The following is a 25,571-nucleotide window of genomic DNA, read 5'->3' as shown; positions in this document are numbered from 1 at the left end:
ATAGAATCAAGATCACGTGAAGTTCTAGTACTGCTTTACAAAGCTTTAGTAAGACCACACTTGGAATACTATATCAAGTTTTGATCACAATATAAAAAAAGATGTTGTGACTTTGAAAAGAGTGCAGAGAATAGCAAAAAGCATTAGGGAGCTGGAGACTAAAACATACAAAGAATGGTTATAGGAGTTTAGTCTAATGAAAAGGATTAGGGGATGACACGGCAGTACTGTTTTAATATTTGAGGGACTTCTACAAAAATGAGGAGGTCAAACAGTTTTCAAAGAACCAAAAACCAAGAAAAGAAACAGTGGTTGGAAACTAACCAAGGAGAGAAACAATCTAGAACTAAAGATAAATTTCCTAATACCTTGCCTCCAGAAGTTGTGAGTTTTCAAGAGACTGGACAATCATTTGTTTGTTTGCTCAAGCATGGTGCCAGTCTAGAAAACATGAAGTCCCTTCCAACTGTATAATTCTATGTTCTAGGATTGGCAGAGCAGCAGCTCTGGAGTAATTCAGAGCAAGTCAAGCATAACATCAAATAGGAGTTTGTCAGGAGGTGAGCAGTAGGAAGATATAAGTTGTAGGAAGACATAAAGAACAAAGGAGAACAATCAGTGACACTATTATGTTCTGAGGATTATATGATATGAGAAGTGAAAAAAAATCTTAGAACCTGTTGATTGGAAGAGATATGTATTGAAAGCTCCTGATCGCGTGTTACAAATGATTGAGCAATTGCTTATTGAGATTTTAGGAATATAAGGTAGTTTTCTAGAGAATGAACTAGCAAAGCAAGTGGGCAGACAAATTAAATAACATTCTGTTAAGTCCAGCATTAGTTTTCATTTAAAATATCTGTGCTTTTTTTTAGGGTGTCATTTCTATGGTGTTGACAAAATGCTCAAAAGATGCAGGCTTCATTCCAGTTAACAAGAATTTATGGTGAGGAACATATGGAATCATTTTATTCTATAAACTGATATTTGATAGATAAATCTTGGATTACCTTTTGACATTCCTGCAGGTCAATTTCATACGTGACAACACTGAGCAGCTTTGCCTTTATACTTCTGATGTTGATATACTATCTTATAGATGTTAAGAAGGTATGGTCAGGTGCTCCATTTTTTTATCCAGGTGAGTATGCTTAAAAATAAAAATTTAACTTTTTTCAGATTAAACACCTAGGTGGCAATGAAGACCTTGGTAGATTGTCTGTTGATTCATAGTGGGAAGTTTCTATCTCTCCCACCCAAGTTTTACACTGGTTTATATTGTTCTAGCAGCCTCACTAGATGCATTGTTGAATTTTCACTGAAAATTTTTGCTAACAAGTGGACTGAATTTCCTGGAATCATAATGTGTGCCATCATCAGCTTATGGTTGAAATAATGATTCCATGCAATATGGGTGAAATAGCTGCTGGAATGATATAGCTTGATTATTCTGTAGGAATGTCCTGGAAAGTCTAATTTGGATTAATTATAAAAGAAACTCAAGTAGCTTTAGGGACAACTGAAAATACTGGTGGCACGATTTGTGGGATTGATAACCAATAATGTTTAGACGTCATCTGGTAAAAAAATACCATTTTGTTCCATTGTGATATTATATTTGTAGTTTATAGGAAGAGGACTGGAAGTGAAGCTAGAAACTCCAGGGTAGGGTAGAGTAGGTGGGATGGGGTGAGGTGGCAGTGGTAATTTGATAATCTCTTGGCATTCAGGGACTATCTCAACTTAGGTTTTAGATGATCTGTGATAGGCCTATGGCCGCCACGATGACCATCTTAGGCCGCTTCAGATGCCAAATCTAGGAATGACAGGCTGAAGTCTTTCAGAACCTTAAGTCTGGGGAAATCCACCAACTGCCCCAAATGGCCTCCAGCATCTCAAGCAGGAAGATTGTCATGTAGCAGGGATGCTGGTACAATAGCAACAATTTCAACTGGTCCCGTCAGCCCAGCTTTAGAAACTGTCTCACAACCAGGAATTTATGAAGCACAGTCCCTGAATGTGTATCGTCCGCATACTGGTGGTATTTTATCCCGTGCCATCGAATGATCTCGCCCAGCGGTTTCATGTAGATATTAAAAAGAAGGGGGGACAGGACCAAACCCTGCGGCACCCCATATGTTAGGGGCCTGGGGGTCGATCTCTGCCCTCCGACTAACACCGACTGCGACCTGTCCGAGAGGTAAGAGGAGAACCACCGTAAAACAGTGCCTCCCACCCCCACCTCCTGCAATCGTTGCAGAAGGATACCATGGTCGATGGTATCGAAAGCCACAGAGGTCAAGGAGTATCAGGATGGAGGCGTGGCCTCTATCCCTGGCTCTCCAGAGATCATCGGTCAATGCGACCAAAGCGGTTTCTGTGCTGTAGCCAGGCCTGAAGCCTGACTGGAATGGATCAAGATAACTGGCTTCCTCCAAGGACCGCTGGAGCTGAAAGGCCACCACCTTCTCGACAACCTTCCCCACAAAGGGGAGGTTGGAGACTGGACGGTAGTTGTTTAAAACGGCTGGATCCAAAGATGATTTCTTCAGGAGGGGTCTCACCACCACCGCCTTTAAAGCAGGGGGAAAGACCCCCTCCCGTAAGGAGGCGGCAACAACCGCCTGGATCCAGGCTGAAGGAGTACCTGGACTACCACCTTCTTAAAAATTATCACTTGATCTTATCTACCTGGACAATTTTTGTCAGTTCCCGTTTTTCCTTCCTCAGAAAGAAGTGATTGCTTGGCAACTTCAGAGGTTCCTGAATTATTTAGACCCCTTCCTGTCAAATTCAGGCCTAGTTATAGAACAGAAACAACATTGGTCACATTTTTTGATGATATCTAGCAAGAGCAGGATGAAAGTTGTGCAACCATACTTGCGCTCTTGAACCTCTCTGCAGATTTCAACCCTATTCTTTGGGCCAGTTTGGGGTTTGTGGCTGGGCAGCACAGTTGTGTGCTCAGTTTGCTCCCTTCTCCAAGGCCAGTCCCAATTGGTGTTAACTGGGAGATCCATGGCCACTTCTTTGTAGTATGCTGCAGGACATAGCACTTTCTCCATCCTTTTTAATATCTATATAAAGCCACTGGGTGAGATCATTCGCCCTCATGGGTTGAGTTTCAATATGCTGATGATACTCAACTTTATCTCTCCACCTCTGTTGATCCAAGTGATGCTATCTCGCCATGCCTGGAGGCTGTAAGGACTTGGATGCGGTACAATAGTCTTCAGCCAAAACCTGGTGGTTTGGGGAGCATGGAGTTTCAAAATCTGGGACTTCGGTTCTGGATGGGGTTACAGAATGCACCTGCAACTTGGGGGGTTTCTCCTGCCTCACAACTCCTGGTCAAATAATAGGTGGCTTTTGCATTTTATGTTGTGTAGCAGTTAGTTTTTCCTGGATCAAGAGTCCCTATTTTCAATCACTCAAGTCCTGGTCATCACATGTGGATTACTGTGGTTCCAGGGATTCCCTAGAGTGGCCCATATTATACATGATGTTGCTTCTGAGTGAAATTCAGGATGAATTAAAGCTCTGCATGGCATCGGTCCAGGTTACTTAAGGAACCATCCTCACCCCGATGGGATGGCCTGTCTTACCTATCCCAGCAGAGAGGGCATGCTGTGGGCCCATCACATAGGGACTTTCAGGTGCAAAGTCCAGAAAAGTCTTCTCTGCTGTGGCTTCTGCCCTTTAGAATATCTTATCCCAAGATGAGATTGACTCCCAGCCTTTCAAAAGGGCCTGATTCTGCCAGGAGGCTTGGGACCCCAACAAGGGAATAGCATACTGAAGATGGTTGAAGAGAAAAATCCCATCTTCCTCCTGTCGTATCTTTTAACTGTAACTTTACTTTAGATTATAATTCTATTTTTATTCTTAGAAATTCTGATCTTTTATGATCTTATTGTTTTTAATGTTATAAGCTGCCCAGAGCTGCTTCAAAGCAATGAGTGGCAAATTTCTCTCTCCATCCATCTCTCTCTCTCTCTCTCTCTCTCTCCCTCCCTCCCTCTCTCTCTCTCTCACACACACACACATGCATTATTACTTTTCTGATGGTATTTTTTATTTCTTTACAGGTATGAACTCCATTCTTGTTTATGTAGGACATGAAATATTTGAAAACTATTTTCCTTTTAAATGGAAGCTGCATGATACACAATCACACAGTGAACATTTGACTCAGGATCTAATTGCTACATCTTTATGGGTTATCATATCATATATACTCTACCAGAAAAGGATATTTTGGAAGATATAATTCAACTTAATACAAATCAAAAAGTATGGGCTATAAGAACGTTGTATTTCCCCTCATATTATTGTCACATTTTTTTCCCAAAGGGTCCTGTATTTGGTTTACATTCCAAATTATTTTGAAGTGAAACCTGTATATTTAGTTAGCCTTCCATTTAGTAAAACAAGACTTCATTCAAACTTTATTTTCTACATTATTCAATTTCTAAATAAACGTACTGAATGCTTTCCAATAATGGTATTTTCAAAAGAATTTTTGGTACACAAGTATTCAGAAATTTGCCTTATAAAAATCACATAGATTATGCAGTGGTATTTGGGACTATGCAGGGTCAGGAAGATTCTGTTCATTTTATTGTGCTGCAATTCAAGATTGTAGAATGGAATGAACAACAGTACTCTTCAGTCTCCTTCATGGCTTCAGTTCAGCTGCTATATTTGTTTTGTAAAGCTAAGATGCACTTAAACAATAGTCAAATATGGCTTACAAATGACTTGTATCTGCCGTCAGCCTGCTTGCTTGATGATATCAGGCAGAACACTTGACCATGATGATCTCCAGCAAAATATCATGATGAATATCTGTATCAGCTTTACATGGCTTATGAATTTTTGTAACATGACTGTAATGGAATTATGGATTTCTATTACTTACCTACAATTTTAAATCCAGTCTTGTATCTAAACTAGATTTTTTTTTAATGAAAGGATGATTTTTAATTAATTTTGAAAGCTTATTTTATTTAGAATGCCAAAGTCAAAAGTTGAAGTCATGAAGTTTGGCTATACTTTTCCAGCAACTTTGCTTCAGCACCTAAGGATAACTGGCTGGCCCCAATGGAATGATAATGATTTTCCTCCTTATTTGCTTCTCAACTCCAATGAAGGAGCTCAAATGACGTTGACTCAGCTCAATGTCTGAAGAAGCAAAATCTTCTCACTCATACAGAATCTATGCAATACCATCATCAAGTTTTCCCCACAGCGTGATACTTGACGCTCCATTGCCAGACGGAAATCTTCCTTCACACCTTTGGTGATTCCTCTGGTGATAGTGTGATGTCTGCAATTATAATAACACACACAAAAAAATTAAAGGCCATGGAGCTACATCTTGTAAAATGAAAACTGCATAGTATTGGTTGTAGAACATTCCAGTTAACATTTTAAAATATTTATAGAATGAAAATGTTGTGTGATAAGTATCATACATATATTATAAGATTTTATGTAAAACCTCCAAATGATTTTAAAGGTATGGAAACACATCCTAGAATCTTAAGTCCTGAAATGTCTGGATCTCTTTAATGCAGTGTATTAAAGTAGCCATGCTAAAGAACAATTGTATTCAGGTTTAAATTTGGCCATAAGAATATTTTTATGACTGCAAGTATTTCATTTTTAGCATAAATTATTTACCAAAATAGAATAAAAGCAGGTCAATATATATGTAGTAATCTAACTGTAAAGTTCTGGAGATGATATCCCTGCCTAAAACACTGCATTACTCTCTCCATAAGAAATTAAATAATTTATGGCCTAACAAGAGAAAAATCAACAGTACTATTTACTGTTAAATAGTAGTAAGTAGTCCTCAACTTATGACCACAATTGGGCCAGAATTTGGTTGCTGAGTGATGCTAACCGATTGTTAACCGAATTTGGCCATTGATTTTCCTTGTTGAAAGCCATTTGGGAAGCCCCAATTTGTGATCACATGACTAGAGCACTGCAACTGTTGTAAATGAGCTGGTTGCCAAGCACCCAAACTGCAATCATATGATCGTGCAGTTAGTACAAATGTAACTTTGAGGACAAATCATAACTCATTTTTTTCAGCAGCATCGTATCTCTGATTTGCCATTAAATGATTTGTTATAAGTCAATGATTACCAATTCCACTATAACCACTACTGCAGCACCAAGAGCTACAGAAATGAGTCCGATTATGCCATTTTGTAATGGACATTCTAAACTTCATTTTAGTTTCTCCAGACTCTGCTTTTTCCTCTTATTGTTATGATCTTGCGCTCAGGTATGACCTATGGATTCTCAAGCAATTTGAAAGGTTAAGATTTAACCATGTTGCAACACATACGCACCAAATTTATCTTAATGGGTTGGGACACATCATCAGTACATAACAGAACTATTAAGACACCAGAAACTGCTGTATATCCACCATGGGCTACAGCGTATTTCTTTGTTATACAACCTCTAGCTATTGGTAGAGAGTTCAAAATAAAAATGGGCAAAAAAGAGGAAGGCAATGGTAGAAATGAATTCCAAGTCTTTAATCTTCCAAAATTGCTTTACAACAGTTATTACTATTTTATCTAAAAAACCCTCTCTACAATATCACGAATTAGCTGAGGCTAATTGTCAAAGTAAAAATGCACAATTTGACGTCAATTCCACAAAAATATGTATCACATTTTAGTTCTTAAACCACATATTTAATAAGGCTGCATTTGTTTGATTTTAAATAAGACTTCACATTATTTATATGCTGCCTTTTCATTGCCTCTATCTTGCCCATATAGTGTTTTAACAGAAGGCTAATTTCTTGTTGAAGAAACAACTTGCTGAAACCGCAAACCAGAATATATATATATATATATTCTTCTGCTGCTTATAGTCAAATTTGCTTCTCAAGAGGCAAAGAAAATAGGAACAAGCAATGTAGTGAAAGTAAAGAATATGAAAAATTCCATGAAAATCCTTGCCAGTCTTAACATATTAAAGTCAATGTTTAGCTACATTATAAAAGAATGGACTAGTTTGTCCAGAAAAAAATAAGAGCATCATTTTATTATATAATCCATTTAAAAGTTTAACATACATGAGCCAGTAACATGAAAAAATAACAAATGTTAACAATAATAAAACAATTTGCCAAATGGTGTAGGCACAAATGAAGAACAAAAGCATGGAATTAACAAAGGTCTGATAACCATGACCGGTACAACATATTGACGAAAAGACAGCACACTATGAGCAGGGGTGTCCTCCTGCTTTGTACCTGTCAGCAGTCTGCATGCTGGGCTGTAGTACAGGTATGAATTCCTGCTGCAGTAACCCCAGTGGAGGGCTAGAAGTCCTTTAAAAAACAGCAAACAGCAGCATTCAAACACACACACCAACTTCCCGCTGTGCTACAAAATCAATTCTCCAGTAACGTACACATTAAGAGGAGTACAAATCAAGTCTAAATCCTAGTGCAAGCATCCAATAGATTTTTTTATTAGAGATGAAACAGAAAAAGCTTCGCAAGCCTAGGTGTTTCAAAGAAGAGCATTCAAGAAGTCAGCTGAGGATTTAAATCCTGTTGGCATAAATAATGCCTTTACCAAGAAAGATACAATGTGGCAAGCAATCCTTGGATGTAAAATTTCAGTAAGGAAGCTCAGCAAATGTTCACATGTTAAAGAGAATATAAGATATCCCCTGAAGCACATACTCTGATTCGCTATCTCTTTTTCAAATGGAAGAAAACCATTACTGTTAGACTAGGCTACCAATGTAACAGATAATATCAAGCCACCTCTTTCTTTTACAAAATAGAAAGGGCTACTTGGCATCTAGTATGGTACACCTTTTCTTGCCCCAGAGCACATCTAGGGAAACTGCTATAATTCTTTGCCGAATATTTTTTTTAGTAATTTTGTGAAAGCAACTTTCAAAAGAAAACAAATCAACAGCAAAACCAAGGTATTTTGAAAGAGAAAAGAAAACATAACATTTCAATAGCAATAGCTCTTAGATTTATATACCGCCCTAAAGTGCCTTAAGCAGTCTCTGGACAGTTTGCAATTTCAGCATATTGCCCCCAATAATTTGGGTCCTCATTTTAACGATGTTGGAAGGATAGAAGGCAGAGTCAACCTTGAATGTCATCAGGATCTAACTCCAGGCTGTGAACAGTTAGCCTGCAATACTGCATTCTAACCACTGCACCACCAGGGCTTCACCATTCCAGAACTGACTTACACTACAAATGCTTCCAAACAGAAATTTAGCAGAATATTAAGACATGAAATACATTCTTTTTTGGTAATAGCTGCAAGTTAATGTCATTTGAAGTTTATTATTATTCATATGTGCTACAGGAAATACGTATTGTAATTTTTGCCTTCTCCAGTGTTTTATTATTTTTCCAGCATTTTTCTTAATTGCTGCTGTACGATGAAAAGCTGCAATAATTTCACTGATACTGATGCTTTAGAGATGGTTTTCCCCACCCCCATTAACCAAAATGGTACCTAATAGACTTGTTTCATATATCTATTAAAAAGATAAGAAAACAAATTTATATATCTTTTATATTAGCATTTAAGAAGTCCTGTTGGAAGTCATATCAGTTTGAAAGCTTCTAACAGAATTCTACTGAATTTACCATATTTTTCAGTCTAAACGACGCACAGGTGTATAAGAAGCACCAAGATTCCAAAGAGGCAAGAAAAAAAGTTTGTATCTTCACTCAGCCTCTAGCAGCAAAAACGTTTTTGCCTTACCCGAGCCCTGCTGAAGCCTGCAGAGTGCTGCTAGGGCCTGAGGGAAGGCAAAAACACCTCCGTTTTTTGCAAAAATGGGATGCGAGGTGGGGCTTTGGGAGGCCAAAAAAAGACTGTATTCAGTATATAAGACGCACCAACATTTCCACGCTCTTAGGGGAGGGAAAGGTGCATCTTATACTAAGAGAAAGTGACAGCTGGGTTTGTAGCTATGGTGCGACTGGAACTCAAGAGTCTCCCTAGCCTCGTGCTTCAACCACTATGCCAATCTGGTTCTCCAACACATTTACAAGAAATTGGACACAGGAATTATTTTATGATCAGCAAATGTCCCTTCTGCAGAAGAATTGCATTATGCTCTTAATAAAGTTGTGGCATGATAAAGCTGAACCACTACTTAAACCCAAATGTTTGAAACAGAACTTTCAATTAAAGATCAGACTCTACAACAGGTGTAATAATGCTAAATAGAGAAATGAGCTAAAGAAGGTAAACAGAACTATAACTGGGGAAAGAATGCTATTGCAACTAATCCTTTCTCGCTAATTCAGGGCACAGGTCCAATTTCCTGTCTATTCACCAAAATTATGACTTGAAACCCATACGATTATTATACAATAGAAGAACAGATCATTGTTTCATAGTTCAATGTGGTGCACATTAGTAGTCATAATAGAAGGTTTAGCAACTGAAACTGTTAGGTAGGATGGAGTCAGTGTCAGGATTCCAAGTAATAGATTCATAGCAAGCAAAAACTCAGAGACAGGTAGATTCCTCAAAGAATAGCTGGAAATATCGTATTGGCACATATCTTTTGAAAACCAACTCTGAGGGGCACCTTGGTTTTCATCTAATTAAAAGTAAGTTTTTTTTCCTCAACCCCAAACAATCAGTCACATGGCCCTATCAAGGCAGCATTCACTGATCTGGTGACATCATTCCTCCTTCCTCCAGCCAGGTGTGAAAATGTCGTTGGTCCCCAAGAAAAAGCATTTTATTATAACTGCACAACCCCAGCTATCTCTAATCCCTCCTCCCTATCCCTCACTCCAGCGTGGCAGTCCTGAAGCTCCAAGATGGCTTCAGCCAGATCAGCTTCAGGATTGACAGTCACTTTTATTTGTATACCACAATAATGCATTCCATCACACAACTGCCAACCTGATAATTAAAATTCACTGGCTTTGAAAAATACAAATTTAACTTGGAAAAGTAAAATAAAGACTTAGTCTCTTAAGAATATATTCTTAGTAAGAAAGTACTTCGGAAAATGTTTTGTGAAATTAACTCCCCTATCCCAGGGAAAAGAATGGTAGCAAGGGATTACTTTGTAATTATATAAAATACAAAACTCTTTCCCTATAGGCAGAACATCTGGCTGCTATTATCTTCTCAACCAGTAGCATGTATAAATCATAGGTAAATTGGGCATAAGACTAAAACTTTGAAACTTTTAAAATTTACCTCAACAAATTAAAAATGACTATACATGTTTTGGGATAAAATAGGCTTTTTATAATCTTAGTGAAATTTAGGTTGTTTGATAATGTGCCCCAAATATTGAGAACCAATATTCTAATAAACATGTTGGATGCAATAAAAACATGTTATAAGGAAATTTACTTTTTTGGGGTTACTATTTGGAATAACTGAGAATCTAATGTGCATAGAAGATTAAAAAAAGCTTTTTTAAATCAAAAAGCTTTTGATAATAGTTGATAGAAATCAATATTTTAACTTGGGACTTCACTGGATATGAATAGCAGCATGAATCCAATAACAGATAAGAGATTCAGAAATATCAGGTTCTCTCATACCCAGAAAAATAAAAATAAGTCGTAAATCAGAATGATATCCCCATTATTTTCCTTGCAGATTTCTCACTTTGCATTATGCGTATCAGAGAAATTCATAATGTAGTAAGCCTAGTGGACATTTGTTAATCACCTCTTCAGCTTTCTTCTTGCGAGCTGAGTTTCTTTTTGTATTTTCCTTTCTTTGTAGTCTATAACCGCAATAAACTTTTAAGCTAATTATAAAAAATAATCAATGAAAATGCAATATGACCAAAATAGTTTTTGGACTGAAAACACATTTCTACTGCTCAAGCTTCCCAATTCCTGTCATTTTGGAAGCCCAACAGATAATCTATATGGATAGAAAATTCAACTCCGCTGAAGTGAACAAGCCTTTTCCAGGCTTCTAAAACACCTCCCATGCAAATGTTTTCAATTAAAAGTTCTACCATAAGTAACCATAGATAGCAAGGCAAATAATGAAAGATTGTGGGAACACATCTGGAAGACACCATGTTAGCTACCCATAATGTAGAGCTTTGTAGTGTTGATAATATGTTCCAGTTCGGTGATTTCGGTATTAAATGATTTAATACACGGATACTAGGCTATATCCTAGATGTGATAAATTGTACTACAGTGAATTCAGAAAGTATTCAGACCGCCCTTCACTTTTGTTATGCTGATTGTACAGTTGTTGAAATTCATTTTTTTCTCATTAATCAGCACTCAGTACCCTATAACAACAAAGTGAAACAAAATTTTAGAAATGTCTGTAAATTTATTAAAAAGAAAAAAACTGAAATATCACATTGGCATAAGTATTCAGACCTTTCACTCAGTATTTTGTTGAAGCACCTTTGGCAGCAATTTCAGCCTTGAGTCTATTTAGGTATGATACAACAATCTTTGCACACATGGATTGGGGGATTTTTTGCCATTCTTCCTTGCAAATCCTCTCAAGCTCAGCCAGATTCAATGGCAACTGTTGATGGACAGCAATTTTCAGGTCTCTCCAGAGATGGTCCATAAGGTTCAAGTCAGGGCTCTGGCTGGGCCATGCTAGGACATTCAGAGTTGTCCCTAAGCCACTCCTGTGTTGTCTTGGTTGTGTGCTTAGGATCGTTGTTACATTGGAAAGTGAACCTTCAGCCCAGTCTGAGGTCCTGAGTGCTCTACTTTGCTCCATTCACCTTTCCCTCAACCCTGACCAGTCTCCTAGTCCCTGCTGGTGAAAAACACTTCCACACCATGATGCTCTCACCACCATGCTTCATTGGGATATTGGGTAGATAATGAGTAGTACCTGGTTTCCTCCAGACATATCTTTAGAATTGAGGCCTAACAGTTCAATCTTAGTTTCATTAGATCAGAGAACCTTGTTCCTCACAGATTGAGAGAACTCCGGGTGCTTTTTTGCAAACTCCAAGCAGGCTCTCATGTGTTTGGAACTGAGGAGAGGCTTCCATCCAGTCACTCTGCCCTAAAGCCCAGGTTAGTGCAGTGATAGTTGTCCCTCTGGAACTCTGTCCCATCTCTACACAGGATCTCTTGAGCTCCGTCAGAGTGACCATCAAATTCTTGGTCACTTCTCTTACTAAGGCCCATCTCCCATGAATACTCATTTGACCGGGTGAACAACTCTTGGAAAAATCCTGGTTTTGCCAAACTTCTTCCATTTGAGAATTATGGAGGCCACTCTTAGGAATCATCAGTGCAGCATAAATTTTATTGTAGCTTTCCCGTTCTGTGCCTTGCAATAATCCTGAGCACTTCCTTTGACCTCATGACTTTTGCTCTCCTACAGTATGCATTGTCAAGTGTAAATCCTTCTATATAGAGGTGTGTGCCTTTCCAAATCGTATCCAATCAATTTAATTTACCATAGGTTGACTCCAATCAAGGTATAGAAACATGTTAGCAACCATCAAAAGAAATAGGAGGCCCCAGAGCTAAATTTCAAGTGCTGTTGCAAAGGGTCTGAATATTTATGCCAATGTGATATTTCACATTTCACAAGAATTATTAGTATTGCTTTATAAAATCTTAGTAAGACTTAGAACTTCATCCAGTTTTGGTCACCACATTGTAAAAAAGATGTTGTGACTTTGGAAACAATGCAGAAAGGAGCAACAAAGATGATTAGGGGCCAAGAGACTAAAACATATGAAGAATGGTTGCAGGTATTGAATATGACTAGTTTAGATAAAAGATGGACTAGAGATGACATTATAGCAGTATTCCAATATTTGAGGGGCTGCCACAAAAAAAAAGGGGGGGACTTTTTCCAAAGCACCAGAAGGCAAGGCAAGACACAATGGATGGAAACTAATGAATGAGAGAAGCAACCTAAAACTAATGAGAAATTTCCTAACAATGAGAACAATAACTAGTGGAACAGCTTGCCTTCAGAAATTTTGGGTGCTCCCTCACTGAAGGTTTTTAAGAAGAGACAGGACATCCACTAGTCTGAAATGACTGATTATAATGGAATAGGGTCTCTTACTTGAGTAGAGGGCTGGATTAGAAGACTTCCAAGGTGCCTTCCAACTCTATTATTCTGTATTAAAAAACACTATACATCACCCATAGTCCTTCTAAGGCTTTATAAAGTGGTACTAATATTTCACATTATTTTGATTATATCCTAGGATTGCATTGGCTTTTTTGGCTGCTGCCATACATAGTTCACTTATATTTAAGTGACTGTCCGCTTGGACTCCCAAGATTCCTCTCAGTTACTGGCATTGAGCCAAGTTTAACCTAGTTTGTACCTGTACAGTTAGTCTTTCTAAGTGTAAGATTTTACTTTTTTTCTACATTAAATTTCACTTTTCTAGATAGGGCTCAAGTCTGTCAAAATCCTTTTGATTCTTGAGCCCATCTTCTGGGTGTTGGTGCTCCTACCAGCTTAGTGTCATCTGCAAATTTGTTGAATTCCCCTTCTATTCTCTCATCTAGATTGTTTAGGAAGATCTTGGAGAGTACTGGGCCTAAAACTGATAAAATACAATACGGGAAAATAACCAAAGTCATTAAAAATATTTTTAAAACTTAAAACAATAAAAAAACATAAACCATCCCATTCTCAATAATTTGTAGGAAAAAGCATTCAATTTCCATAGTTATTTTGCAGGCTCCATATATATGTTACTGGCTCCCCAGACCAGATGCCAAAGCCATTCCTTCACTCTTTTAGAAGGCCAACAAAGTCAGGGCCAATTCAACTTAAGAAAGAATGATGTTCCAAATGGCAAGTATCAAAGTAGAAAAGGCTCTCCTCCTGAGTCACATCAGATGACATTCCTTTATGGGCAGCAACCTTCAACTTCTCTTTCCCACCAGATCTCGTGGTAGATGTGATAGATGAGAGGCAATCCTACAAATAATCCAGCCCTATGCCATGTAGGATTTAATAAACCATTACCAGTACCTTCAATTCTAGCTCCTACCTCCCGTCCTAGAATGATTGATATAAATGGCCTGCCAGAGAGAGCGGAGGCTACGGGAAGGGAAATGGGGTCTACAGGTGCAGGGGTGGGCCGGAGCATTATGATCATGAAGGGGAGGGGCAGGTACGGCGGGAACTTCAGGGCTAGCCATTACTGTGGAAGGAGGGTTCGCTACGTCACAGCGATCCCTCCTTCCGGCCCTGTTAGTTCCACTCCAGGACCAGATGGCGAAGAGTTGTCAGGGCCCTGGTCTCAGGCTGTTGTTGCTAAATGCCAGGTCTGTGGTTCACAAAGCTCCCCTCATCCGGGACCTAATATTAGACGAGGGGGCAGACCTGGCATGTATTACTGAAACCTGGCTGGGCCCGGAGGGAGGAGTCCCCCCACTGAAATGTGCCCAGAAGGGTTTCAGATGCTCCATCAGCCGCGACCCCAGACAAAGGGTGGGGGAGTGGCTGTCATCATCCGAAGGTCATTAGTTCCTCATAGGATCCCTGCTCCAGAGCTTGTCGGGTGTGAGTCCCTGCTGGTGAAGTTGGACCTTGAGGGTCAAGTGGGCTTGTTGTTAATGTACCTACCTCCCAACAGCATTGCAACAGCCCTCCCCTCGTTCCTCGAATCGGCAGCCGAGCTGGCGGTAGAGTTCCCCAGGTTTATGGTGCTGGGGGATTTCAATCTGCCTTTGCTCGGTGAACACTCTGATGAGGCGCAGGAGTTCATGGCTTCCATGACAGCCATGGACTTGACCCAAGTAATTCGGGGTCCGACTCACTCAGCGGGTCACACGCTTGACCTCGTATTCCTCTCGGAGCAGTGGAGACGTGATCTAGATTTGAAGGGCATTAAGATATTGCCCTTGTCATGGTCTGATCACTTCCTACTGAGGCTTGACTTTCGGAAACCAATCCCCCACTGTAGGGAGGGGGAACCGATTAGGTGGTTCCACCCCAGATGCCTGATGGACTATGGCAGTGATCCCCAACCCCCGGTCCGCGGACCGGTGCCGGGCCGTGGAGTACCTGGCACCGGGCCGCACAGCGGCCGGGGGCCATGATCGCTGAAGCGGCCGGGGGCCATGATCGCTGCAGCGACCGGGGGCCATAGTTTCTTTCTGTATGCAAATTAGGGCTAACTGGCACAAGGGGTGTTACTGGACCGCTGGTGGCACTCTGACGTCACCAGCGGTCCACTGCCCCCCTGTGTCCAGTGCCGCCCTTCTCATTCCTTTTCAGCGCTTCAGCGCTGGCCGATTCCTGAAAAAAACCTAAGAGCGCCTGCGCAGCTACGTAGGGCTAGCGTAGACAGCGCTAGTAGCGTAGCCTTGCGTAGGCGCAGTTTGTGCTACGCTATCTACGCTAGCCATACTGAACTGCGCCTGCACAAGGCTACGCTACTAGCGCTGGTCATCGACGTATTCCACCGAAACCGCGAACAACGCCCCCCACCCCTGCGCGCGCTCAGCGGGCCACGGTAAAATTATCAAAGGCTGACTGGTCCGCAGCGATAAAAAGGTTGGGGACCACTGGACTATGGGATTTCAGACAGCGCTTGGGGACATACCTGTCTCTCTCGTCCACAGTCCGGTAGAGTCCTTAGTTGCTGCTTGGAACACAGCGGCGGCGGGGGCACTAAACCGGATTGCGCCTTTACGGCCTCTCTGAGGCAATGGATCCAGGAGGGCTCCTTGGTTTACCGAGCAACTCCGAGAGATGAAGCGCCCAAAGAGACGTGTAGAGCGCCGCTGGAGGGCTAGTAACTCTGAATCCGACCGAGCACTGATGAGAGCCTATATCAGGACCTATCTCGTGGCAATACAGGCGGTGAAATGTGCGCATTTTGCTGCTCTTATTGCATTCACTGAATCGCGCCCAGCCGCCTTGTTTAGAATAGCCCGCTCCCTCTTGAAAGGGAGGGATGCGGATGACCCTTTACAGGGTAGAGCTGAGGAATTTGTTCACTTTCTAATGGATAAAGTCACTCAGATTCGGGCAGATGTAGACTCCAATTGCACGGTACCAGCCAAGGTACCGTGGGAAGGTCTTGAGCGGATTTTATGGAGTGAGTTTCAACTTGTCGCTCCTGAGGAAGTGGACAAGACCATGGGAGTGGTGAGTGCCTCCACCTGTATACTGGACCTGTGCCCCTCTTGGCTGGTCTTGACCAGCAGGGAGGTGACACGTGGCTGGCTCCAGACGATAGTTAACACCGCTCTTAAGGAGGGATCCTTCCCGCACCTCCTAAAGGATGCGGTGGTGAGACCCCTCCTGAAGGAACCCTCTCTGGACCCAGCCATTTTGAGTAACTATCGTCCAGTCTCCAACCTCCCCTTTGTTGGGAAGGTTGTTGAGAAAGTAGTGGCCTTTCAACTCCGACGGAACTTGGATGAAACCGATTATCTGGATTCCTTTCAGTCGGGTTTCAGGCCCGGCTACAGCACGGAAACTGCTTTGGTCTTGCTGATCGATGATCTCTGGTGAGCCAGGGATAGGGGTCACTCTTCTATCCTTGTGCTTCTTGACCTTTCAGCGGCCTTCGATACCATTGACCATGGTATCCTTCTGCGACGGTTGCGAGAGGCGGGAGTGGGAGGCATCGTTCATCGGTGGTTCTCCTCCTACCTCTCGGACAGGTCACAGTTGGTGTTGGTCGGAGGGCAGAGATCGACCCCTAGGCCCCTCAATTATGGGGTGCCACAGGGTTTGGTCCTGTCCCCCCTCCTATTTAACATCTACATGAAGCTGCTGGGTGAGATCATACAACGGCACGGGATTAAATACCACCAATACACAGACGATACGCAACTGTATCTGTCCGCCCCGTGCCAACTCAGTGAAGCGGTAGAAGTGATGTGCCAGTGCTTGGAAACTGTTAGCGTCTGGATGGGAACGAACAAACTTGCACTCAATCCCGACAAGACCGAGTGGCTATTGATGCTCCCTCCCAAAGATGGTCCAGCTATTCCATCTCTTAGCCTGGGGGGGGTGAAATTATACGCCCCTCAGAGAGGGTTCACCATTTGGGAGTCCTCCTGGATCCGCAGCTGACGTTAGAACATCACTTGTCGGCTGTGACCAAGGGGGCCTTTGCCCAGGTTCGCCTGGTGCACCAATTGCGACCCTATCTGGACCGGGAGGTCCTTCAGGTGGTCACTCACGCCCTCGTCACCTCAAGACTGGATTACTGTAACGCGCTCTACATGGGGCTGCCCTTGAAGAGTGTTCGAAGACTCCACTTAGTCCAGAACGCAGTCACGCGAACGTTACACCTATCCTCCACGAGCTGCACTGGCTTCCCATTGGTCTCCGGCCCACTTCAAAGTGCTAGTCATTACTTTTAAAGCTCTACATGGTATCGGACCTGGTTACTTGAGAGACCGTCTCCTGCCAATTACCTCCCTGAGGCCTATAAGATCGCACAGATTAGGCCTCCTCCGGATTCCATCTGCCAGTCAATGTTGGCTGGTGACTCCCCAGGGGAGGGCCTTCTCTGTTGCTGCTCCGGCCCTATGGAACGATCTCCCCGCGCAGATCCAGACCCTTACTACCCTTCCGGCCTTCCGCAAAGCAACCAAGACCTGGCTGTTCCGGCAGGCCTGGGGCTGTTGAGTTTGTCCAGCCCCTTCCTAAGTTGTGAATATTGTGGATCTTTTAATGTTGTCTTGTTTTTGTATGTCCTTCCCTTTCCCTTTTTTTACTTGTAAGCTGCCCTGAGTCTCTTTGAGAGTGGGCGGCATACAAATTAATTAATCAATTAAATAAATAAATAAATAAATAAATAAATAAATAAATAAATAAATAAATAAAATCCAGAAGCAAACTAGTAACCAATGTTCTTGTGAGATGTGAACCTCCATTAAGGTGGAAGTCCTGTACGGATTTTTCAGTTAATTTAACCTTGCTATCAAGTCAACATCCTTTTGTGGAGGGAAAATATTTTGATCACACTTTGAAAATCAAGACAATATCTGGCTGATTTTCTGCTATCATAAGCATTCAAAATTTATTTTATTTAAATTTATTGTGCATACAACTCCGGTAGATTCTGGGCAATGTATAAATCTAGAAAAAAACTAAAAACAGTTAAAATGTTAAATCTGAGAGTCCAGATACAAATAATCTAATAAAAACCAAGATCAACAAGACAAAACAGGAATCACTGGACGAATAATAAACATCTACCTCAGGCCTGAGACTAAAACAGGAAAGTTTTCTGAAACCCTAGAAAAGGAGGAGCCCTCCTTATGGTGGGGGGAAGTTGTTCCAAAATGTGGGAGCTGCATCAAAGAAGACATGCTTCCTAGGTCCCACAAGATGGCAATTTTAATGGAGAAGACCTGAAGTGAACGTACTGAGCAGGCAAAAACCCTTGGAAACAAGCAGTCTCTCAGGTATCCAGGCCCTGTGCTAGCAAGCCTTTAAAAATAATAACTAACATCATGAATTAAATTGCAGCTCAATGAAACACAAACAAGAGCAAATAAATATTTATCAAGAGAAAATGCTTATAAGCCAAGACATGTATCACTGTCTCATTATTCCAAAATATCACAGTTCATATAAAACATATCGAACTTGGATATCTCTGAATTGTCAAAATGACCGTTGTCTTACCTGAACGGTCCTTCTATGGGTGCTGCGAAGGGAATCCAATCATGGGTTAACTTAGCCTTCTAGCCTTGAGACTGAGTATGCAAATATCAAAGTTACGCCTCCTCTGACTGGACTTCCGCTTCCTCCCCAGTTCTTATTACGAAGTCCACCGAAGAAGCATTATGTCAATCCTCAACAAGCCGCAAGTCATCCGGCACTACGGAGTCAAGTCCAGTCAGTAACTAGTCACAGTCAAATGGAGCCCTGACCAGCCGAAGCCGCGGGCGGGTTTGGATTCCCTTCGCAGCACCCATAGAAGGACCGTTCAGGTAAGACAACGGTCATTCTCCTGTGTGCTGCTCCGGGAATCCAATCATGGGATATATCAAAGCAATGAACTCCCAGGGCGGGAGCTAGGCTGGTCAGGCTCCTCCGCAGACGGAAGGACCCTTTGCAACACTCTCCGCCCAAAGGACGCCTCGGCCGAGGCGAAGACATCAATCTTGTAGTGGCGAATAAAAGGCGAGGGGGATGCCCAAGTGGCCGCCCTGCAAATCTCTTCCACGGACGCTTGCGTCGCCCAGGCCGCTGTGGTGGCCGCACTCCTGGTGGAATGAGGAGTGATTCGCCTTGGAACCGGTCTGGAGTGGGAGTCATACGCCAACGCAATGCAAGCTTTCAACCATCGGCCGATGGTGTGGGAGGACACCTTCTGTCCCATTGAAGATGGCTGGAAGGAGACGAACAGGGCCTCCGATCTTCGGAACGACGCCGTGCGCTTCACATAGCGACGAAGAGCCCTGCGCACATCCAGATGGTGCCACTGACGTTCCCGCGGATGAGACGGGTGAGGACAAAAGTCCGGCAGGACAAGTTCTTGAGTTCTGTGAAACAATGAATTTATCTTTGGAAGAAAGGTCGGATCCAAACGAAGCACTACCTTGTTCGGGTGGAAGATGCAAAGATCCGCACGAACCGAAAGGGCTGCTAGCTCCGACACCCTCCTGGCCGATGTTATGGCCACCAGGAAAGCCGTCTGGAGTGTCAGCAAGCGGAGGCTGATGGAGTGTAGAGGCTCAAAGGGGGCAGCTGTAAGGGCCCTGAGAACCAAGGTCAAATCCCACGTGGGATAACGATGTACCGTCGGCGGTCGTAAGTTGGAAGCACCCTTAAGGAAGGGTCGAACTCGCAAGTGCTGGGATAAGGAGCGGCCTTGGCCACCCCCGACCACCGTTGACAAGGCTGTGACCTGACGGCGAAGTGTGTTTGGTGCCAACCCCTTGTTGAGGCCGGACTGCAAGAAATCCAGAACCTGGGGCACCGAGGCCTTGATGGGATCGACCCCGGTGCGTCGGCACCAGCGGCAGAAGGCCTGCCAGGTAGCTTCGTAAATACGGGTAGTCGACGGGCGACGGGCCGCTTGAATTGTAGAGATGACTTCGTCTGAATAGTGGAGGGCCGCTAGCATCTCCCGCTCACGTGCCACACGGCTAACTGCAACAGCTGAGGGCCCGGGTGCCGGAGAGCCCCTTGGTGGAGCTGAATCTTGTCGTCCGGGATCCTCCAAGGACGCGAAACGGACAGATGGACGAGGTCTGCGTACCAGGGACGTCTGGGCCACATTGGAGCGACCAGCAGCACTTCCGCCTGTTCTGTCAATATCTTCTGAATGACCGACGGAAGGATCGGGAGAGGAGGAAAGGCATAGAGAAGGCCGGCCGGCCAACGGCTGCGTAGAGCGTCTACCCCCTCCGCCCCCGGAGCCTGGTATCGGGAGTAAAACCGGGGAAGTTGTGCGTTGCGCGGGTGAGCGAACAGATCCACCTCGGGCAGGCCGAAGCGGCGAGAGAGCTCCTGGAAGAGAATGGGGTGGAGCTGCCACTCCCCCTGATCCACAGTCGCTCTGCTCAGCCAGTCCGCCTGAGTGTTGGCTTCGCCCGAGATGTGCTCCGCCCGAATCGATGAGAGTCTGGGCTCCGCCCAATGGAACAACCTTTCCGCTTCCAGCATCAGAGCTCTGGACTGCGTTCCCCCTTGGCGGTTGATGTGAGCCTTGGAGGCCACATTGTCGGTCAGGATTAACACATGGTGATGAGATACAATGTCCCGAAATTCCAGGAGAGCCAGACGGATGGCCCGCAACTCCAGCCAGTTTATGCTGTTCGCCAGCTCCTGATCCGACCATCGACCTTGGGCCACCTTGTCCAGGGCATGGGCCCCCCATCCGAATAAGCTGGCGTCCGTTGTAACTTGAACGCGGTCCGGCTCCTTGAATGGACATCCCCTGAGGAGCCTGGACGACATCCACCAATGCAGGGACCGCCTGGCCTTGCCCGGGAGCTGCACCTTGATGTGGGAATGACTGGTATGCGCTCTTTGGAAGGGCAGCAGGAACCACTGGAGAGGACGCGCATGGAACCTGGCCCAGGGCACCACGCTGATGCAGGAGATCATCTTCCCTAGCAGTTTGGAAAGCGACAGCAGCGGTACTCGCCGATGGGATAGCGCATGATGCGCTAGGCGGTATATGCTCTGCCTCCTTTCCGGGGACAGGAAAACCTCGCACGACATCGAGTTGATGGTGGCTCCCAGATGAAGGAGGGACGTGGTTGGGCGCAGGTGGCTCTTGGGCAGATTGAGGACAAAGCCATGGTCCCGCAATGCGTCCATCGTGACCTGTAGGTCTCGGAGGGCCTGATCTCGAGAGGACGACAGCACCAACACGTCGTCTAAATAACAATTGATGCGTATTGGAATTGAGCGAAGGGAGGCTGCCAATACTGCCAGAAGCTTGGTGAACGTGCGCGGGGCCGAGGAGAGGCCGAATGGCAAGGCCCGGTATTGATAATGACGGCCGTTGAAGTGAAACCGCAGGAACTTCCGATGTGCCGGATGAATGGGCACATGGAGGTACGCTTCTTTGATGTCTATGGAAGTCATCATGTCGCCTTGGCGGATGGAAGCCAATATGCTCTTTAGAGAGTGCATTTTGAATTTTTGGTATTTGATATACTGATTGAGCTGTTTCAAATCTAGGATTGCCCTCCATCCCCCGGAGTTCTTTGGTACTAGGAACAAGATGGAATAAAACCCTAGGCCTCCCTGCCCTTTGGGAACTTGCTCTATGGCCCTGATGGTGAGAAGATGAGATATCTCGGTGTCCATAAGGCGCCGCTTTGACGGGCACCTGGGCACAGGGCACCTGATGAACCTCCTCGGGGGGATGGATAGAAATTCTAGCGTGAGACCCAAACTCACTACTTGAAGGGCCCAGGCGTCTGACGTGAGCTCCGCCCACCGGTGGGCGAAGGCCAAGAGACGTCCTCCTATGGGCCCTACCTCCTGCGAGTCAGCGGTATCTGCGAAAGGATCGGTTGCCCGCTCCTCGGAATGACCGTCTACTCTGCGCCTGACTCTGCTGGCGCCCCCTGTCTCTGGCCCCGGCTCGGTCCTGGCCACGGTCCTGTGCCTGGGAGAACCCCCTGGTATAGTTGGGGACATAGGGGGCAGAGGTAAACCCCGAGTCCCCAGACCGAAAGGGCTGCCGTCTACCATAAGGCTGTGGCCTTCTGGCCACACGGGCACTTGTGGAGGGAAGCACCCTACGTCTGTCCCGAGTCTCAATGAGAATTGGATCCAGCACTGAACCAAACAAGGCCCCGCCCTTAAAGGGCGTGGATGCTAGACGCCACTTGGATTTGATATCAGCTTGCCAGTGGCGGAGCCAGAGCAAACGGCGAGAGGCCACATTGGAAGCCACGGCTCGGGAAGCAAACTTTGCCGCGCTAAGGGTGGCATCAGCAGAAAACTCTAGGGCCGCTATCAGTTTGGTGACATCCTGATGGAGGCGCAGTTCCTCCGGATCCAGCCTTTCCTGTAGCTGTCTCAGCCAAACTAAAGAAGTCCTATTAAAGAAGGAAGCTGCAGTGGCTGATCGCAAGGCCCACGCTGCTGCCTGATGAGTCTTGCGAAGGACCGATTCGGCCTTGCGGTCCTCGGCCTTCAATCCTTCCGAAATTTCAGAAGGAATTAATGCCGGTGAAGCAAGAGCCGCTATGGGAGCATCCACTGTGGGAAACTGCAGGAGGGCCTCCAACTCTGGGGAAGATGTGAAAAGCTTCCTATCACCAGACCCAGGGGGCTTAACCGCGGTCGGCTCATCCCACTGCTTTTGGATTAAATCAAGAAAAAGCTTGGGAGATGGAATAAAATCCTGCAGAGCCACCTGCTCAGCAAAGAGCCGCTCGGTGGCATCCAGGCCCACAGCAGCACTTTCTGCAGAAATTGCCTCCCCCATGTGGGTGGTAGTCTTGGCCTTATATAGCAGGGATTTGAAAAGAGTGTGCCTGAAAAGCCCAGGGGGCGGAGGCTGGTCCACAGGAAGGCCCTCGTCACCAGAGAGTTCCCTATCCTGGATTTCACCTTCTTCCACTAAGGGAGATTGTGCGCTAAACACAGAGTGTAAAGGGGAAGGAGGATCAGTTTGCAGAATGGAAGAATCCCCTTGTACTGCTTGGGGAGCCAGGCCTGAGTAGGCCAGAGTAGGCCTGGAGACCTGGGATCTACGCGCTAATTCCGCATCCACCCCTCTGGAAATAGCCTCTGAGATCATGCTGTAGAATTCAGCAGAAAGGCCCAAATCCTGGCCCTCCAGAGGCCTGAGGCCTGCAGCTGTGGGGGTGAACGTGGCAGAGGGCCCAGCGCGTGGAGGTGAACGAAGAGAAGCCCCACTAGCCTCCGAAATAATTGGGGGAGAACGAGGCCCGAAAGCCCCTACCTCGGGAATAGGGCCCTGGGGAAGCTGAATATCAGGAGACCAACCCTGCTCAACAACCCTCACCGGAGACACAGGCTGCTGAACCAAAACCGGAGGGGAAGAAATGGGAGCCCCAGATGCCTTGGGGGGAACTTTGGCCTTGTCCTTGCGCTTGTGCGACTTATCCCGAACAGTAGATGAGGCTCGAGGCCTACTAGTAGAGGCCCTGGTCGCGGCCCTGCTGGGCCCAGGGCTGGCCCCTCCCTCGCCAGGGGAACGGGGCTCAGAAACTGGCCGGACAGTACCTTGCAATTGATCAGCCATGATATGAGTTTGAAAGAGCTCAATCAGCGAGACAAAGGAATGCAATTGAAAGCACTTCGCCAAGAACGCCACGTGGAAGCAGAGACTAAGAGAAGCGACCTCCTCGCTGAGTCAGCAAACTCGAGTGAGGGAAAAGGGAGAGGCGGAAGCAGTGCGCAGACTCAAGCGCGCGAACAAAATCTGCCTTCTCATCCCAGGCGTTAGAGCGCATGCGTGAAAAGCGCTTCCAAATAAGGTCACCGGCTTCAAAGGCGCGAAATTCAAAGGAACCGCAAGGGAAATTCCCAACAGCCGATCCGTGTAATCCTCCGGCAGCCGCTCCAGCGAGGGCACAAAGGAGGGAGGCGGGGAAGGGGGGGAAGACCCGCTCCGACAAGCCAAAGCCTCGGATCTGACCGCGCCCGCGGGCGGGTGCTACCCGGCAGGGGTGGCAGCGCTGGGAGACTCAGCTTCCTTGCGCGCTGATGATAAGGGAGGGCAGGCGGAGAAGCCCCACTCCAGCTGCAGCGATCCGATATCCCTTTAAGGGAAATAGCGAGGGAGGAATCTGCTGACAGCAATCTGCCGCTTTACCTCCAATCCAGCAAGAAATCCACAGTGAAAAACCAAGTAATTTCATCCTTAACCTAGAAATATTAGCAATTAATCAAGAGAGCGTTGAAAATAAGTCTCGTAGGCTTGACTGAGTAATAAGGACTGGGGAGGAAGCGGAAGTCCAGTCAGAGGAGGCGTAACTTTGATATTTGCATACTCAGTCTCAAGGCTAGAAGGCTAAGTTAACCCATGATTGGATTCCCGGAGCAGCACACAGGAGAATAATATCTTTTTTCCAATAACATTTCTCTATTTTTACAGTTAAGGAAACAAAATTTGTAAAACACATTAAACTGAGATATTTATAACATGCTATTGATCCAATTATGAATTCATCATGTTTGAACTTTCATCTGAGAATCCTACATACTGTATCTATCATCTTCAATTATGTATTTATAAATGTTCTTCATCACTTTAATCCAATATATCAAGGTTATTACTTTGTGAAAATTACAAACACCAGATTAGCTATTTTACAGGCCAAGTGAGATATACAGTATTTAATGCCACATAATCTTTACTATGGCTAAAAAGCTCACTCAACCAAAAATATATCATATTTCTGCATAGCAATCCTCTGAATATCTAAAATATACTCAGAAATAAGCCTAACATTTATCTGAATGTTTCATAAATACCATAGTGTTTTAACATCAGTTTAGGCTTAACAAACAAAGTATAGCAGCCTTTAGAGTAAGTTCACAAACTTTTAAAATTTGGAAAAATATTTTCTTACTTTATTAGCATTGCCTGATTTGGCAATAATTCCAAATGAATTTTTCCTCCTTCTTGTGTTCTTAAGTAGGCAAATTCCTCCAGCATATCAATATCTAAAACAAATGTTCAGGTGCAAAAGAAAGTATCTTTGAAAAAATTACTATGATCCATTATCCGATTCCTCTACTCTCTTCTAATTGTATTCCTCATTGCTGATGTCTTTAAAGTTTTTAATCTTTATTTTGTTCCCAAACAAGATATGATGTATCTATTAGTTTATTATAATATCTTAATTTAACTATAGCTGTAATTTTGTCAGTTTTATCCTTGCAACAGAGTAATACAACTATCCTTTATATGTTTATCTAGGAATAAACCCCCTTGAGTTCCAAAGAATTTACTTAGGAACAAAAATGACTATACATCAGCCTCTTGTTCTTAGTATCAGAAAAGCATACCATATCTTAAAGTATATAGCTTGCTCTTTCTATAAAATAACAAAAAGATTCAAGCACCATTCATGATTTATTTTAATCCTGCTTCCTGAGTAAACAAAATTG

At 44.3% G+C, this 25,571-nt stretch overlaps 2 protein-coding genes across 6 annotated transcripts in view; one reads left to right on the top strand and one right to left on the bottom strand.

Annotated features, from left to right (window-relative positions):
- HGSNAT (heparan-alpha-glucosaminide N-acetyltransferase) overlaps positions 1 to 4,270 on the top strand; it is a 32,156-nt gene extending 27,886 nt beyond the window's left edge. The window contains exons 16-18 of one of the 2 annotated variants that reach the window (XM_014068138.2): positions 876 to 946; positions 1,029 to 1,141; positions 4,089 to 4,270. In XM_014068138.2, the coding sequence (XP_013923613.2) occupies positions 876 to 946; positions 1,029 to 1,141; positions 4,089 to 4,270 (366 nt within the window). The remainder of the gene's footprint in view (positions 1 to 875; positions 947 to 1,028; positions 1,142 to 4,088) is intronic. The other variant, XM_087713349.1, reaches the window with a different exon arrangement.
- Positions 4,271 to 5,172: 902 nt separating this feature from the next.
- INTS10 (integrator complex subunit 10) overlaps positions 5,173 to 25,571 on the bottom strand; it is a 50,429-nt gene continuing 30,030 nt past the window's right edge. The window contains exons 16-18 of one of the 4 annotated variants that reach the window (XM_014068111.2): positions 25,031 to 25,124; positions 7,289 to 7,366; positions 5,173 to 5,329 (exon numbers count right to left, since the gene is read on the bottom strand). In XM_014068111.2, the coding sequence (XP_013923586.2) occupies positions 5,173 to 5,329; positions 7,289 to 7,366; positions 25,031 to 25,124 (329 nt within the window). Of the gene's footprint in view, positions 5,330 to 7,288; positions 7,367 to 11,203; positions 11,314 to 25,030; positions 25,125 to 25,571 lie in introns of those variants that run through there. The other 3 variants (XM_014068126.2, XM_087713347.1, XM_087713348.1) reach the window with 3 other exon arrangements.

Source organism: Thamnophis sirtalis, unplaced genomic scaffold (genome assembly GCF_051295495.1).
Source record: "Thamnophis sirtalis isolate CommonGarterSnake01/CBP01778 unplaced genomic scaffold, rThaSir2_p1.2 scaffold_4, whole genome shotgun sequence".
Taxonomy (NCBI): domain Eukaryota; kingdom Metazoa; phylum Chordata; class Lepidosauria; order Squamata; family Natricidae; genus Thamnophis; species Thamnophis sirtalis.
Note: the sequence above shows the minus strand (reverse complement) of the source record. Positions and strands in the feature narration are given on the sequence as shown.